Genomic DNA, 14,365 nt, shown 5'->3' with positions numbered 1-14,365 from the left:
TCCGCCCCCCTGGAAGACTATTTAGCCCCGAGGCGCTGAGGCTCAGGCCCCGGCAGTGCCCCGACCGCCAGCTGACCGAGGAGGTTCACGCACCACTTCGTGTCGCTTTGTGTTGGAGACCCTCGCCGACCTACCGGCGCCAGCCCGCGCGCCCCGAGGTGCGGGCGGAAGCGGTGGCTCAGCCGAGGGCCGCCCCCAACACCTGCCCGGCTCACTGCCCCCTCCGGCCCCGCCCTCATGGTCCGGCTCTTGACGGTCACCCTCGGTTGCATCAGCTTCCTCTACCTGCAGCTCCCAGGCGCGCTGTCCCTCGGCCTGGCCCGGAGCCGGCCGCCCGCGCGACCCAGGTGAGCAGGTCTCAGACCACGCTGGCTGCCGGGGCAGGAAGCCAGAGTGCTCGGGGGAGGCCTCCCTCCGACCCCGACCCCTCCCCAGTTCCTCTAGCCCCTGGTTGGGGAAACCCCCCACCTGCTGCTGGGGCCAACCCCCTAGATCAAGGGCCAGCCCCAGGCCCTAAGCAACCCCCCAGCAGGGCAAGAGGTTCCTCTTTCTCTGCCTGTCCTCCGAAGGCATGCCCACTCCTCGACACTGGCAGAGCAGACCCCTCAAAAGGAAAGGTCAGCTGTGGGAGGGGAGGCTGGAGGGGCCTCAGGCCCGCCCACCTCCCCCCACCCCAAGGGAAGGGCTGAGAGGGAGTCACCTGAGTCCTGAGCTTAGTGGCCCACAGAGGCCAGGGCTGCCCCTTGCCCAGGGAGGAGCAGGTAAATGGGCTACTGAGTGGCTGAGGGCCAGGCCCTGAGCCCTGAGCTCAGTGGGCTTCCCCTGCCAGTGACCCCAGGCCTGTGTGGAAGGGAAAGTGGGTGGGTTTATGGGTCCCTGAAAGGCTGGCCCGCCGGACTTACTTCCTCCATCTCCCTCTGCAGGGAGCCCCCAGCCCGGACTCCTTCCAGTGGCTTGCAGTCCCGGCACCCTGCAGCCTGGCCTGTGGTCTGGAAGCTGCACCAGGCCCTCCAGCCCCAGAGGAGTGCCAGCCTGGCCCCTGCTATGGGTCAGCCTCTCCGGAATGGCCCCCGCCGACACTTGGGTCCCCGCAGGCCCCGAGCCCAGCTCCTGCGTGTGGGCTGTGTGCTGGGCACCTGCCAGGTGCAGAACCTCAGCCATCGCCTGTGGCAGCTTATCGGCTCAGCCGGCCCACACGACTCAGCCCCTGTGGACCCCAGCAGCCCGCACAGCTACGGCTGAGGCGTGGCAGGCCATACCCCTGCCTGTCCCAGCTGGGATGCCGCGCCCTAATCCCAGAGCTGCAGCTGAGCCCCCAGCCCAGAACTAGCCCCGAAGCTCCTGCAAAGAGCAGTCACTGGAACAGCGGTGCAGGCCCCTGAGGACACCCTCGCCCCACCCTACCCCCACCAGGTTCTGCAGCAGCCAACCTCGAATGACTGTGGACACAGAAGCCAGTGCACGTGTGTGGACCCAGCAGATCCTGAACACCCAGGGGCTCTGCCCCTGGGGAGTGTAACACTTGGAGGCGGTTGGCAGCATTAGAGGACAGGGTCTGCCCAAGGACGTAGGGCAGATGCCAGGGACCTGAACACCCTGGGCCACCTCTGGGCAAGCAGGAGAGAGGAGGGGCCCGGAGTTGGCCCAGCATGGCCTCTTCCCTGCTGGTCTTGACATGGTAGGATTAAGGCTGGACTGCCCTGTTCCAGCTGGGCCCAAGGTCACGATGGAGACTCCCTGCCTGTATGCCCTGAGGGCAGCTGGGGAAAGGGTGCAGGGGTTCTGGGGCAGAGCAGGGCAGAACACCCTTCCCACTCCCTAGGGCAGGGTGGGAGTGGGGCGGGGCAAATCTCCCAGCCCAAATCTCTCAGTTAAGGCGGAAGCACCACCACCTCAAGGTGGGTAGGGATGGCCGAACAGGGGTTGGGGCCCCGCGGGCCACAGGGGCTCCCTGAGCCCCATTCCTGCCCGGCGTGGGGACAACAGGAGGCTGGAGCAGGCTTGCCAGGAGCCTGGGGGAGGGGACTGGCCTCAAATTATCTGAAGAACAAGTCCACAGCCAGGGGGCGGAGTTCTTGGTGTGTGTGTCTGCCCCCACCTCCCACCCGCCACGGAGGAGGGGGAGGGGCTTTAAGTGCTGTGACACCAGAGCCTTTTGCTAGTCCTGTAGTACTGGCGCCCTATGCCTCACGGGTTCAGAAATATGGTTTCCGTTATTTAACAAATGTTCATACAGCACTTAATTTGTCGATGTTTGCCATGTCACCCTCTCAGCCACCCTGTGAAGAGAGCATGCCTTTATCCCAGCTCTGCAGCCAGAGATCAGGGAGGTGCCTGCGGTCCCTGCAGTGCCCACCCACAGAGCCCATACCCTGGGTCGCTGGCAGGCCTGCCCCTCAGACCCCCGGGGGCCCCCTAAGGGCGGGAGGCTCCTGGAAGCGCCATCTGGCCTCCCACCCTTGCGCGTGCTCTTCCAGCTCAGGGCTCACCTTCCTTCCACCAGGCCCCGTGGGAATAGTTCAGGCTGGTCCCCGCCCCGCTGGGGAGATGAACTGAGGACAGCAGGGGCCCCGGGGGAGGAGCCGAGAGCGCCCAGGCCCTGAGCCCAGGGGAGGCGTGGATGTTGGGGGGAGGCTGGAACAGGTGTGTGAGTGGGGGCTGGATGGGCGGCAGGCTGGGCCTCAGAGCTGGGAGCCTATGGCCACCAAGGGGTGTAGAGCAGGCAGGGAGGGTGGGCTATGGCACAGGGCCAGGGGGACTCGGGGGTAAGGAAGAGGAGGGCTCCGGGAGGGCCGAGTCAGGGAGAGTCAGGAGCTCAGCTCGGCCCAGATCCTCCCTGGCCCCGGCCCTGGGGTAAAGTCCCTTGCGGTCTGGTTCTCCACGCGGGATGCTCCCCCTGCCAGAACACCACCCCACACTGCACCCTCCTTGTGGCAACGCAGACTGCCAGGAGGCCCCCAGGATTGCACCACCTGGTGCCCTTGCCGAGGTGCTGCCTGAGCCTTGGACTGTTTTTCCTTAGGGTCGCCCGCCATGGTCACAGCATCGCACTGTGGTCCACATGGCCCCTGAGCTCCAGACCGTGTCCTGGCTGCCTATCTGACACCCCACTTGGAGGCCTGGTGGCAGCCCCCCAGCTCCCCCACCCGCTGCCCCTCTCCTGCCTCATCTGGATCCACCGGCCGGCCCTTTGTCCCTTCTCTTGGTCCAAGCCACCACCTGCTTTGGGGTCATGGTTTCAGCCCCCGTCCCACCTCCCCAGGCCCCTCTCCATCCTTGCAGCCAATATTTTCTGAGCACTTGTGGAAACAGAATAAACCCTGCCCCCACCCCCAGGGACTGAGATTCCAGTGGGAGGAGGCAGAGGAAACCAACCTCAAAAGTGCGTGAGGGATGCACCTGCACCTGGGAAGCTGGAGGCACTATGGGCTCACATGGGCCAAGAGCACTTTGCTGTTTCAAGTACGGCCTGGTTGATTCTCAGCGTGGGCAGGAGGCGCCTTGCGGAGTGCCCAGCACCTCGCACCTCGCCCACTGCCCTCTCCCGTCCCACTCACCCTGACGGCGCTCGGTGCCCGTCCTTCGCCAGAGTGCCGGCCTCTTTCCAGTGACTGGACCGTCAGCTCCAGGCGGTGCGGTCCCTGCTGTGTCCTCACTGCCTAACTCAGCCCGCACATGACCAGCGCTATGTATTCATCTCTGCCCTGACTCGAGATGGAGCCCCTCGCTCCAAGAGCCTGACAAAGACCCCCTGGACCAAACGTGAGCCCAAGGCTCCAGCCTCGCCCAGTATTAGCAAGAATCACACCCTTGACAGAATCCTGGGGTGTAGCAAGAGCGCCCCCACCCTTGATGTCTCGCCTCTGGCTATCTTCCCTCCTGACCCCTGCCCACCCAGCCCACCCCAGGCCCCGTCCCTGCCTGGTGGCTGTAAATCTCCAGCTGACTGTGCTGGGGATTTTACTCTGTGTTCAGAGTGGAGCCCGACCTCTCCCTTCTAGGAAAACGTGAATAAAGTCTTCTATCCCATTTTAACAAGTGTCAAAATGACTTTCTGAAATAAGCCCCGCCCCACCCCGCCCCAAATCCCAGGTGCCTGGGGATGATAGGGTGTTGGGAGGGGCCTACCGCCTGGGGCATGGAGGTGTTTAAAGCTTGGGAGGAAGGAGTGTTGGTGGCCGGGCCACTGGGGCTGCTTCTATGCTGACACATTAACTCTCAGAGGCCAGGAGGAGGGTGGATGGTCACTCATTACCGAGGGCCAAGGCCAAGGGGCTGGGTGGTGTCCGGTCACTTATGTAACCTGTGGGCATATATACGGGCACCCAGGCCTGTGGAGCTCTGCCCCCTCTCAGGATGAAGGTGGCTGTGGTGAGTACCCCAGACCCCGCACGGGCTGCTCCCCCGGGGAAAAGGCAGCAGCGCCACGCCCTCTCCCAGCGGGTTTCTGCCGCCCGCTCATCTGGGTCAAAGGTCTCCCTCCTTCCTGTCGTGGTCTAGCTGGGGCAAGGGTCGTCGGCCCAACCCCTGGGCTCCCTGCAGACCCAGGTCTTGAGAAGGAGATGCCGGGTAGGGGTGCTGCCAGAGCCGTGCATCACTGGGGAAGCAGGCATCCTCGGCATCCACCCTGCAGATAAGGACACCAGGAGCCTGGAGCACCCACGCGCCTGTGCTGGGAGGGGCTGTGCCCTGGGGCGCCCACTGCATCTGACAGTCTCGTACCCCCTTGGGGATGTCCTCACTCCCTCACGGAGCTGGCATTGTGGTGAAATGGGTTCACTCCCCCACCCAACCAGGACCCAGACCCTTCCCTGGTCTACCGGCCTGATATGGAGCCAGAGGCGGCCAAAGACAAGGGCAGCTTCCGAAACTACACGGTGAGCACCTGCGGCCGCCCCTCACTGCGCCCCTGCCTCTCCTGCCCCTGGGAAGGGCAGCACCTGTCCCCTTGCACAGCTCCAGGGGCTGTCCTGGGGATACCCCGTTCGCGTCTCATGGGGCCAGGCCTGGGATTGGGAGGCAGTGGCCCCCTGGGTGTGAAGGGCAGGGGTTGGCGAGCTGCCTGGCTGACCCTCTGCCTTGCAGTCCGGCCCTCTCCTGGACCGTGTCTTCACCACCTACAAGCTTATGCACACGTGGCAGACCGTGGACTTCGTCAGGAGGAAGGTAGCTGGAAGACTCCCAACCCGAACCCCCCGAGGGCCGACCCTGGGGCTACGCTGACCTCTCCCTTACTGGCCCAGCATGCCCAGTTTGGGAGCTTCTCCTATAAGAGAATGACTGTCATGGAGGCTGTGGACATGCTGGATGCGCTGGTGGACGAGTCGGACCCCGACGTGGACTTCCCCAACTCCTTCCACGCCTTCCAGACTGCCGAGGGCATCCGGAAGGCCCATCCCGACAAGGGTGTGCTCCCCACCCGCCCCGGCTGGTGGTGGGGGAGGGTGGAGGTCCGGCCCTCTCCCAGCAAGCCCTGCCCCCCACCCCAGCCCCAAGGCTGTCCCTCTGCCCTGGCCCCTGCACCCCCTCTAGCCTGCCCTGCCCCTCTCTCTCCCCCAGACTGGTTCCACCTCGCCGGGCTCCTGCATGACCTGGGGAAGGTCCTGGCTCTGGCAGGGGAGCCCCAGGTGAGGAGAGGGGTGGAGGGGGTGGGCAGGGCGGGGCCCAGGGCAGCCTCGGCTCTGAGCTCTGCTCTGGACACCCACTTGGTGGGCAGGCCAGTCAGGCCCACCCACCGTTACCTGTCCCTCCCCAGTGGGCAGTCGTTGGAGACACCTTCCCAGTTGGCTGCCGTCCCCAAAGCTCTGTGCTTTTCTGGGACTCTACCTTCCAGGACAACCCTGACCTCCAGGACCCTCTGTACAGGTATACTTCCCTCGCCATTGGCCCTTCCCTCTGCAGGGTGTTTCTGAGCCCCCCTCACCCTCTGTCTCTCCCTGCAGCACAGAGCTTGGCATGTACCAGCCCCACTGTGGGCTCGAGAACGTCCTCATGTCCTGGGGCCATGACGGTGAGGCCAGTTAGAGACAGCAACAGTGGGGACTGCGGTGGGGGCCACGCCTCTGGGTGCCTGGTGGTGACACCCTCTCTCCCCCAGAGTACATGTACCAGATGATGAAGTTCAACAAATTCTCCCTCCCACCGGAGGTAGGTGTGGGGGAGGAACCAAACCAAGAACCCCGCCCAGCCTAGCCCAGTCCATCCCAGTTCATCCCAGTTCATCCCAGTCCAGCCCAGCCTGGCCCAGCCTAGTCCAGTTCATCCCAGTGCAGCCCAGTGCAGCCCAGTCCAGCCCAGCCTGGAGCGTGGGGTGTGGTTCCTCCTGCCCCAGGCCTTCTACATCATCCGGTTCCACTCCTTCTACCCGTGGCACACGGGCGGCGACTACCAGCAGCTGTGCGACGAGCAGGACTTGGCCATGCTGCCCTGGGTGCAGGAGTTCAAGTATGGTCGTGCCCGTGGGGGGGAGGCGGGGGAGGGGAGGGGACCCGGGGCTTCATGAGGCACTGTCCCTCCGCGCTGCAGCAAGTTCGATCTCTACACCAAGAGCTCCGACCTGCCAGATGTGGACAAGCTGCGGCCCTACTACCAGGGGCTCATTGACAAGTACTGCCCCGGTGTCCTCCACTGGTGACCGGCCTGCCCACCCTGCCCACACCCAGCTGGGTGCCCTGGGGTGACAGCCACTGTCAGGCACAGTGACGACCCACCCTGGCCTTTCTAGGGGACCCCACATACCCACCTGCATTCCCTGCCCCGTTGGCCCTTCTCCCCGGTTGCAATAAAGACCTTGAAGCAGCTCGTGAGTCTGACCCTCAAACCCTCATTGAGACCGAGGCGTGTCGTGGCAGGGCAGTCACTTGGGGGGGCGGGGGGCGGGACAGGCAAGTCCGCGATCTTGTGGACACGCGTGCCCGGCCATTTCTGCTGCCATAAGCTTCTTGCTCGTCCTCCCAGCTCTGGCGTCAGAACCTGGGGTCACCCTGCCCACCTCCACATTCTGAAAACAGCCACTGAGTCCTCTGGGCTCAGTCCCCTTAAAGAAAACAATACAAAATACCTGATAGCTAGAAGAACGCACTACAGGAAACATCATGAGAAATGCTCACTCAGGTTAACTGCCATGAACACGATCCACGAAAACACGCCAAGAAACCCTCCGTGGGCCCCAGGGTGCAGCCCTCACCTTGGCCGACAGTCACCTTCTTTTCCTTGTGGTTTCGTCCCCCAAGTGCGCACCCCTCATGCTGCAGTTCAGCGTCAGCCTTCCCTCTACTAGCGGTTTATTCCTTTGAAGAAAGTGGCTCATGTGTCTAGGGACTTCCTGTTGGGATTTGCTGGTTGCGTCCCCATGGTATCTGTCAGTATACTTTCCTCGGTCTTTCTTGCTAACTGGCAAATAAGTTTAGAGACTTAGTCAGATTCAGGTTTGACTTGTTGAGGGCAGGGGTGCCCTAGAGGCGGGGGCTGTGCTTTATCAGGAAGCCCCGCTGTTTCCCGTGTTGTCAGAAGCTGCTGTGCGGCAGTTTCAGGTCTAAGAACACCCTCCACTGGATAGAGTGAGAACAGCAAGGCTCCAGTTCCATCCTCACTCACCTGGTAGAGCCCTGCAGTGAAGAGCAGCTCCCCTGGTGCTGTTTGGCTCCATACTCTTAATTTACCGTTTTGCAAGAGCTGGTTCCCTAGCATCCTTCAAACATGATCAAGTTGTCTGTTTTTGAATCAAGAACGCGTAGATTTCAGCATATTTGCGCCTCAGTGAGTTATTCTTACTGGTGCTCAGACAGGGTTGGGGAGGGTCTTTCCTGTGGGCCCCTGGCTTCTTCTGACCATCGCAAGGGTCTCTGGGATGTCTTGCCGCGTCTGGTGTAACAAGACGCCCGACTGTTTCCTGTGTCTGCTGTAACAAATTATCACAAGCTTGGTGACTTAAAACAACAGAAGTTTATTCTCTCAAGTGCTGGAAGGAAGCCAGAAGCCTGAGATCAATGTGTCAGCAGTGCCCCCGCCGGAGGCTCCGGGAAGATCCAGCCTCAGGTGACACCAGCACACCCTGGCTGGTGGATGGCTGTCTCTTCTCTGTCTTCACGCAGCTCCTTTTCTGTGTCTGTCTCCCTCTGCCCCTCTTATAGAGACACCTGTGATGGTATTTAGTGCCCACCCAGACTATCCAGGATGACCTCCTCATCTCAACGTCCATAATTATATCTGCAAGATGCTTTTTCCAAGTACGGTTACACTCACAAGTTCCAGGGATCGGATGTGGACATCTTTGGGGGCCATTTTCCAGTTTACCACAGAGGCTGCCCTAGACGTAGAATTGGCCCTTTCTCCAAGGAGCCTTAATTTTGCTGAGTGGGAGGTGGTATTACAAATCCACGTGCTGGGGCTGAAGACCCAGTCACTTCTTGAATGTCCACTGGTTGTAGCCACGAAAGGTGGCACTGCCCGCTGCCCCCCCTGCCTTGTCCAGGCTGCCGCACGGTCAGACCCTCCTGTTCCGCTCAAACCCCACCCCGGCCCTCCCTGTGTACCCCAGCCCCTCTGTGCGCTGGTGTCAGGAGAGGACGGGCTCGAGTGTGTCAAGAGGCTTTGCCCAAGCTCTCCTCCACTCGCTGCGCTTCCTTCTGGAGAATCCCTGCCTGCCCTGGGCTCCCTCGCACTGTCCCTGGGCAGCCTTCCCAGCCGCGGCCCCCTCTCAGCCTTTGAGCTCAGGCAGGGCAGGTACAGGGTGCCAAGGGGGTCCCTCCCTAGAGTTGCTTGTGGGGTGCAGGGGGCTCTGAGCCTGGACTGGGTGTGGGCAACGGGGCCTCTCAGCCTTCCTGGGAGCAGGGAAGAGGCTGGGGTGGGGAAGAGAAGCATGAGCCCCAGAGCTGGGCAGGGGGATGTTGGACAGACGCCCCTCTGGGCCCTGAAACCCCCCGGGGGAGCCTCCCAAGTGCAGAGCAGGAGTGGCCACCTTTGCCTCTGCTCCTGGGTCCCCAGGCCTCTCTGTGGCCCTGCAGACCCTAACCTGGCCATCTCCAAAAAGGCCCCAGCGTGGGGGAAGGGCAGCAGGGACCAGGGCTCCCGTATTTCTGTCTACCAGGGCCCCGCTGGGAGCCTCAGGGCACTGGGGCAGCTGAGGAGCCCGCAGAGAGGAGGAGGGGCTTGCCCTCCCTTCAGCCTGCTCTGCTTTCCGTCACCGGACCGCTGCCTCACTGCACCCGCCCCTCCTGCAGCCCGCCGACTCCCACGGCCCGGGTCAGGCCTTCCAGCACCCTTCTAACTAGCCACGTTTCTCTGTCAAGGAACCAGTTTCTTCTAAGAGAGTGGTAGCAAGCCACAGAGTCTTAGAGGAATGTAGAATTTGTTATCAGGCCCCTTTGGGGCTGAAAGTTGGCAATGCCTGCCGGTAATGAAAATCTGGCGGGTTCGTGGCCTGCAGGAGCGTAGCGGCTGATTATGGCCTTGTTACTCTGGCCAGGCCGAGGGGACTGTGACCATAGAGGAAGGTGGCTGCTTCCAAGGGCACTGATGGCCTAAGAAAATACAACAATACGCTCAAACCCCTACATTTCAGGCTCAAGCCTGGACTGAAAGAGAAACAGTCTGTGGCTATACCCAGACCGCAGCCCTTAGGGCTTGGTAGGCAGCTAGCTGCCTGGCGGCCCCCGAAACTCTAGGCTGTCAGGGGCCTGTGAGGTCACTGCTATTTTCACCCAGAGACGTCATTGACTTTTCACTGAGCCCACATTCCCATGGTGACAGAATGTCACAATGGGGGCAACGGTCGTGGCCGTGTCCGTCTAGTCCTCACTCTTGCAGTTTAAAAAAAGGTAAGTTTTACTTAAGAATATCTTTTTTTATCTTTTGGGCGGCTCCATGTGGCTTGCAGGATCTTAGTTCCCCAACCAGGGATTGAACCCAGGCCCTCGGCAGTGAAAATGCTGAGTCCTAACCACTGGACGGCCAGGGAATTCCCAAGAATGTCTTTGATGAAGTAGTAAAAGCTATTGATACTGTTAAGTCTCCTCCTTGAGTGCAGCTCTTTTTGAAGCTGGGGGGGACAGGAAGTTCTGTGCGGGCAACAGCAGGACGGCTGCCTAGGGAGAGCGGGTGTGGCCCCAGCTGCCAGCTCAGCGGGTCAGTCTTACTCGGGAGAACAACTGACAAACACACCCGAGTCACTCAGCCTCGGGGATTTGGTGATCATTTCCTCAAAAATGGACAAACTGAGGGCTTCCCTGGTGGCGCAGTGGTTAAGAATCCACCTGCCAACGCGGGGGACATGGGTTCAAGCCCTGGTCTGGGAAGATCCCACATGCTGTGGAGCAACTAAGCCCGTGAGCCACAACTACTGAAGCCCGCGTGCCGCATTGAAGAGTAGCCCCTGCTTGCTGCAACTAGAGAAAGCCCCCGCGCAACAATGAAGACCCAACACAGCCAAAAATAAATAAATAAATTTATTGTTTAAAAAAAATGGACAAAGGAAAACGATGACAGCATTTATTGCCAATGATAACATTTAGCTTTCAAGAAAAAATTGGGATTTGGGAAAACTTGTGTCCACCACCGTGAACTTGACAGCTTCCTCATACTTAAAGATTTGTCTGATAAGGTGGATGGTGAAATTAATGAGTGTGATTTTTTTAGACTGTACGATGGAATGTGTCAACATCTGGAAGATTTGCATAACTCACTGGGCCAAGATTTTCCAAATGACCAATATGTGACCCACCAAAATCACACCTGAGTAAAAATATCCATTCCGAGTACAAGATGCACACACGGATTTTCACGTGGGAGAGGACGGAAAGCTCACTGGTAAGGTTCCAGATTCCAAATTGCAGTAACCCCCCAAGAAACTACCACTCGCACCCCACGACCCCAAATCAGTGATCTGATGGAATGGTGCAGCCACCAGTCGAAGCCCTAGCCGTGGTGCCAGCTTGGAGACGGCGCCTCTGGGAGTCGGGCTGTAGAAAATGCCCTGTGTCTGGGAGCCATCTGGTGCACGTGGCTCTCACTCCTGCACCCGCGACCCCTGGAGAAGCTGTTGCTGCCTGCCCCAGTGACCGGGTGATGCTGCATGTGGAATGCACTTCTCAAGGAAGCAGTGCTTCCTCCCACAGACAGCCCTCTGAGCTGGGCAAGGCCAGCCACGTGGCCCTTCTGAGCACCTTGGCAGCTGAATGAGCAGGCAGCTGAGGGGTGTGACCAGGGCTGACCTCCACTGGGAAAGGGCTGCTGGTGCAGGGCTGAGAGGCCAGGAGGACTGGGAACAAGCTCCTGGAGACCCATAGATGTGCAGTGCTGAGTCCAGCAGCCAGCTTAGTGGAAGACGGCAGCGCCCTCTGCAGACGGGCCCGAGGGCTCAGCTGTCTCAAGACGGTGGGCGTGGAGGCCCGACCAGCCCTGCCTCGTGATCGTTGCAGGACCAAGCACAAGCTGTATTTTTTCCTTGCTGTCCTTCAAACATCTTCTGGAGGCTAACTTCACCGTTCAATGAGATGTGAGATGTAGAATTTCGAGGTGCGACTGTACTGAGCTCATGGGTGGGTGTCCAGCTGGAGCCTGGAAGTGATGTGGGTGCCTCCCCACCTGGCATGAGCGAGGGGTTTCGAATGAGATGTAGAGTGGCTGCCTTGCGTTGGTGGAACGTTGTGTGGGTGTGGGGAGGGAGTGGGAATCAGAAAGATGGACTCATCAGGGGCCTGGGTACCCAAGGGGGTGGGTGTCGGAACTCTTCCTGTGGACGGAGGCTCTGCCTTTCCACGAGTCTGGGTGGGAGGCTGGGCTGCACTTCCTCTCCCACCTTTCCTTTTGGAAGCCAAGAAGGGGAGAAACGTGGTGCTCGCCCAGGAGCCATGGGGTCCACATCCCAGCCCCACTGGACTCTGGAGTCAGCCCTGGGTCCCGGCACTGTGTGTCCTCACCAGGCCAGGCTATGGTAAGGTTTTGCCTCTGGCCAATCTTAGTAAGTTTACTCTTGGTAAAGGGAAGTTCACGTGAATTACTGGCTCATTGCATTTGTGTGTTTATTCATTTATGGGTTTTTTTTTGAAGCTTGGGAAGGTTGTGTTGCGTCAGATGACTGAACAGTTAGAAAATAAATTTATAAAGCACGTAGAATATTTTAGGCATTTAAAATTTATAAATGGAACCCTTCAGAGTTATTGCTAAAACCTGCTAGAGTTAAATAGAAGAGAGAAAATGAAAGTACATGGATTGGGAGACTCACTGCTGTTAAGAAGACAATACAGTTAACCCTCGAACAACTCCAGCTTGAGCTGCACGGTCCACTGGTATGTGGATTTTTTTTCACTAAATACATATTACAGCACCACATGACCCTCGGTAGGTTGAACCTGTGGGTTTGGAACCTCGGATGCGGACGGCAAGCTGTGAGGTTATCCTCGGATTTTCGATTGGTTAGCGTTGGTGTCCCTAACCTCAGCGCTGTTTAAGGGTCAAACTACTATCAAAGTGATCTACAGATGCCATGCAATCTCCATCAAAATTCCAATGGCACTTTTTTTTTTTGCAGAAATAAAAACATCCATTCTAAAATTTCAAGGGATCCCAAATAGCAAAAAAATCTTGAAAAACAATAAAGCTGAAGGACTCACACTTCCCAATTTCAAAACTCACTATAAACCTACAGTAATCAAAACAGTGTGAGGGACTTCCCTGGCAGTCCAGTGGTTAAAACTCCACAATTCCACTGCAGGGGGAGTGGCTTTGATCCCTGATCTGGGAATAATGATCCAGCGCACCACATGGCGAGGCCAAAAAAGAAAAGGGGTGGGGGCCAAAGGACTTGGATAGACAGTTCTCCAAAGGAGATACACAAATGGCCAATAAGCACATGAAAAGATGCTCAACATCATTAGCCATTGGGCAAATGCAAATCAAAACCACTTTGAGGGCTTTCCTGGTGGTGCAGTGGTTAAGAATCCACCTGCCAATGCAGGGGACACGGGTTCGAGCCCTGGTCCGGGAAGATCCCACATGCCACGGAGCAACTAAGCCCGTGCACCACAACTACTGAGCCTGCGTTATACAGCCCGTGAGCCACAACTACTGAAGCCCGCGCACCTACAGCCCGCACTCGGCAACAAGAGAGGCCACCGCAACGAGAAGCCCGTGCAACACAACGAAGAGTAGCCCCCGCTCGCCACAACTAGAGAAAGCCCGCACGCAGCAACGAACACCGAACGCAGCCAAAAATAAATAAAGAAGACAAAACAAATCACTTTGAGATACTATTTCTTACCCACGAGGACGGCTTTTATCAAAAACAGGAAAATAACAAGTGTTAGCGAGGATGTGAAGAAACGGGAACCTTGGTACACTGCCGGAGGGAATGTAAAATTTAAAAGACGCAGCCGCTGTGATAAAGGCTGGTGGCTCCTCAAAAAGTTAACCATAAAATTGCCACGTGATCCTGCAATTCTACTTCTAGGTGTACACCCAAAAGAACTGAAAGCAGGGACTCTAACACATACATGTGCACCCATGTTCGCAGCAACCTTATTCACAACAGCCAAAAGGTGAGAATAACCCAAACGTCTAGTGATGGATCAATGGACAAAATGTGGCATAAACATACAATGGAATATCATTCAGCCATAAAAAGGAATGAAGTTCTGACACAGGCTACTGCACAGATATACCTTGAAAATATTATGCTAAGTGAAAGAAGCCAGACATATAAGGGCACAAATTGTATGATTCTATTTACATGGTGTCCAGAATAGCTAACTCCACGAAGACAAAAAGTAGATCAGTGGTTGCTGAGGTCATGGGAAGGAGGGGTTGGAAGACGCCAGCTAGGCAGAACAGGGTTCCTTCCTGAGATGATAAAAAGGTTTTAAAATTGACTATGGTGATTGCTGCACAACTCTGAATCTACTGGAAGCCACTGAACTGTGTCCTTTAAGTGGGTGAGTTGTATGGCACGTGAATTACATCTCAAAGCTGTTATGGAAAACAAACACCTCCCCCACCCCACTCCAAAAGACATTCATACACTGAGCTTAAAAGCCTAAAGAACAGATTTTTAAATTTTAAATATATTAGTTAAAAAATATATATAGTTGAAACTGTTATATTACAGCTGTCCCTCCGCATCCAAGGGGGATTGGTTCCAGGAATCCCCCCAGATACCAAAATCCACGGATGCTCAAGTTCCCTTACATAAAATGGTGTAGTGTTTGTGTAAACCTACACACATCCTCCATACACTCTAAATAGTCTCTAGATTACTTATAATACCTAATACAAGGGAAATGCTATGTAAATAGTTGTTGATTGTGCAGCCAATTCAAGTTTTGTGTTCTGGAACTTTCTGGAATTCTTTTTTTTTTTTTTTTTTACGGAT

At 57.6% G+C, this 14,365-nt stretch overlaps 4 protein-coding genes across 4 annotated transcripts in view; 2 read left to right on the top strand and 2 right to left on the bottom strand.

Annotated features, from left to right (window-relative positions):
• The window catches only part of SBF1 (SET binding factor 1), a 34,848-nt gene extending 34,609 nt beyond the window's left edge, over positions 1–239 (bottom strand). The window contains exon 1 of the mRNA XM_024737390.1: positions 135–239. Within this exon, the coding sequence (XP_024593158.1) occupies positions 135–239 (105 nt within the window). The remainder of the gene's footprint in view (positions 1–134) is intronic.
• On the top strand, positions 64–4,005 carry ADM2 (adrenomedullin 2). The gene is made up of 2 exons (XM_024737661.1): positions 64–347; positions 924–4,005. The coding sequence occupies exons 1-2, from the start codon at positions 238–240 to the stop codon at positions 1,240–1,242; spliced, it is 429 nt and encodes a 142-aa protein (XP_024593429.1). The 5' UTR covers positions 64–237; the 3' UTR covers positions 1,243–4,005.
• Positions 4,006–4,268: 263 nt separating this feature from the next.
• Positions 4,269–6,806, top strand: MIOX (myo-inositol oxygenase). Its single transcript, XM_024737548.1, has 10 exons — positions 4,269–4,371; positions 4,797–4,877; positions 5,086–5,166; positions 5,244–5,406; positions 5,560–5,627; positions 5,756–5,865; positions 5,943–6,010; positions 6,098–6,147; positions 6,332–6,444; positions 6,526–6,806. Exons 1-10 carry the CDS (start codon positions 4,357–4,359, stop codon positions 6,632–6,634), a joined length of 858 nt encoding a protein of 285 aa, XP_024593316.1. The 5' UTR covers positions 4,269–4,356; the 3' UTR covers positions 6,635–6,806.
• A 4,507-nt stretch (positions 6,807–11,313) lies between these two features.
• LMF2 (lipase maturation factor 2) overlaps positions 11,314–14,365 on the bottom strand; it is a 6,456-nt gene continuing 3,404 nt past the window's right edge. Inside the window, exon 12 of the mRNA XM_024737389.1 lies at positions 11,314–11,336. Within this exon, the coding sequence (XP_024593157.1) occupies positions 11,314–11,336 (23 nt within the window). The remainder of the gene's footprint in view (positions 11,337–14,365) is intronic.

Source organism: Neophocaena asiaeorientalis, unplaced genomic scaffold, assembly GCF_003031525.2.
Source record: "Neophocaena asiaeorientalis asiaeorientalis breed wild unplaced genomic scaffold, Neophocaena_asiaeorientalis_V1.1 scaffold242, whole genome shotgun sequence".
In the NCBI taxonomy this organism is placed as follows: Eukaryota; Metazoa; Chordata; class Mammalia; order Artiodactyla; family Phocoenidae; genus Neophocaena; species Neophocaena asiaeorientalis.
This window is presented reverse-complemented; position numbering and strand designations above follow the sequence as displayed.

What these genes read in the sequence shown, in the direction of transcription:
- ADM2 (XM_024737661.1), top strand. Translation starts at nt 238, where the DNA reads ATGGTCCGGCTCTTGACGGTCACCCTCGGTTGCATCAGCTTCCTCTAC. An exon ending in CGGCCGCCCGCGCGACCCAG is followed by an intron (nt 348 to 923) that starts GTGAGCAGGTCT and finishes CTCCCTCTGCAG; the next exon opens with GGAGCCCCCAGCCCGGACTC.
- MIOX (XM_024737548.1), top strand. An exon ending in GCAGCTTCCGAAACTACACG is followed by an intron (nt 4,878 to 5,085) that starts GTGAGCACCTGC and finishes TCTGCCTTGCAG; the next exon opens with TCCGGCCCTCTCCTGGACCG. An exon ending in CTCCAGGACCCTCTGTACAG is followed by an intron (nt 5,866 to 5,942) that starts GTATACTTCCCT and finishes CTCTCCCTGCAG; the next exon opens with CACAGAGCTTGGCATGTACC.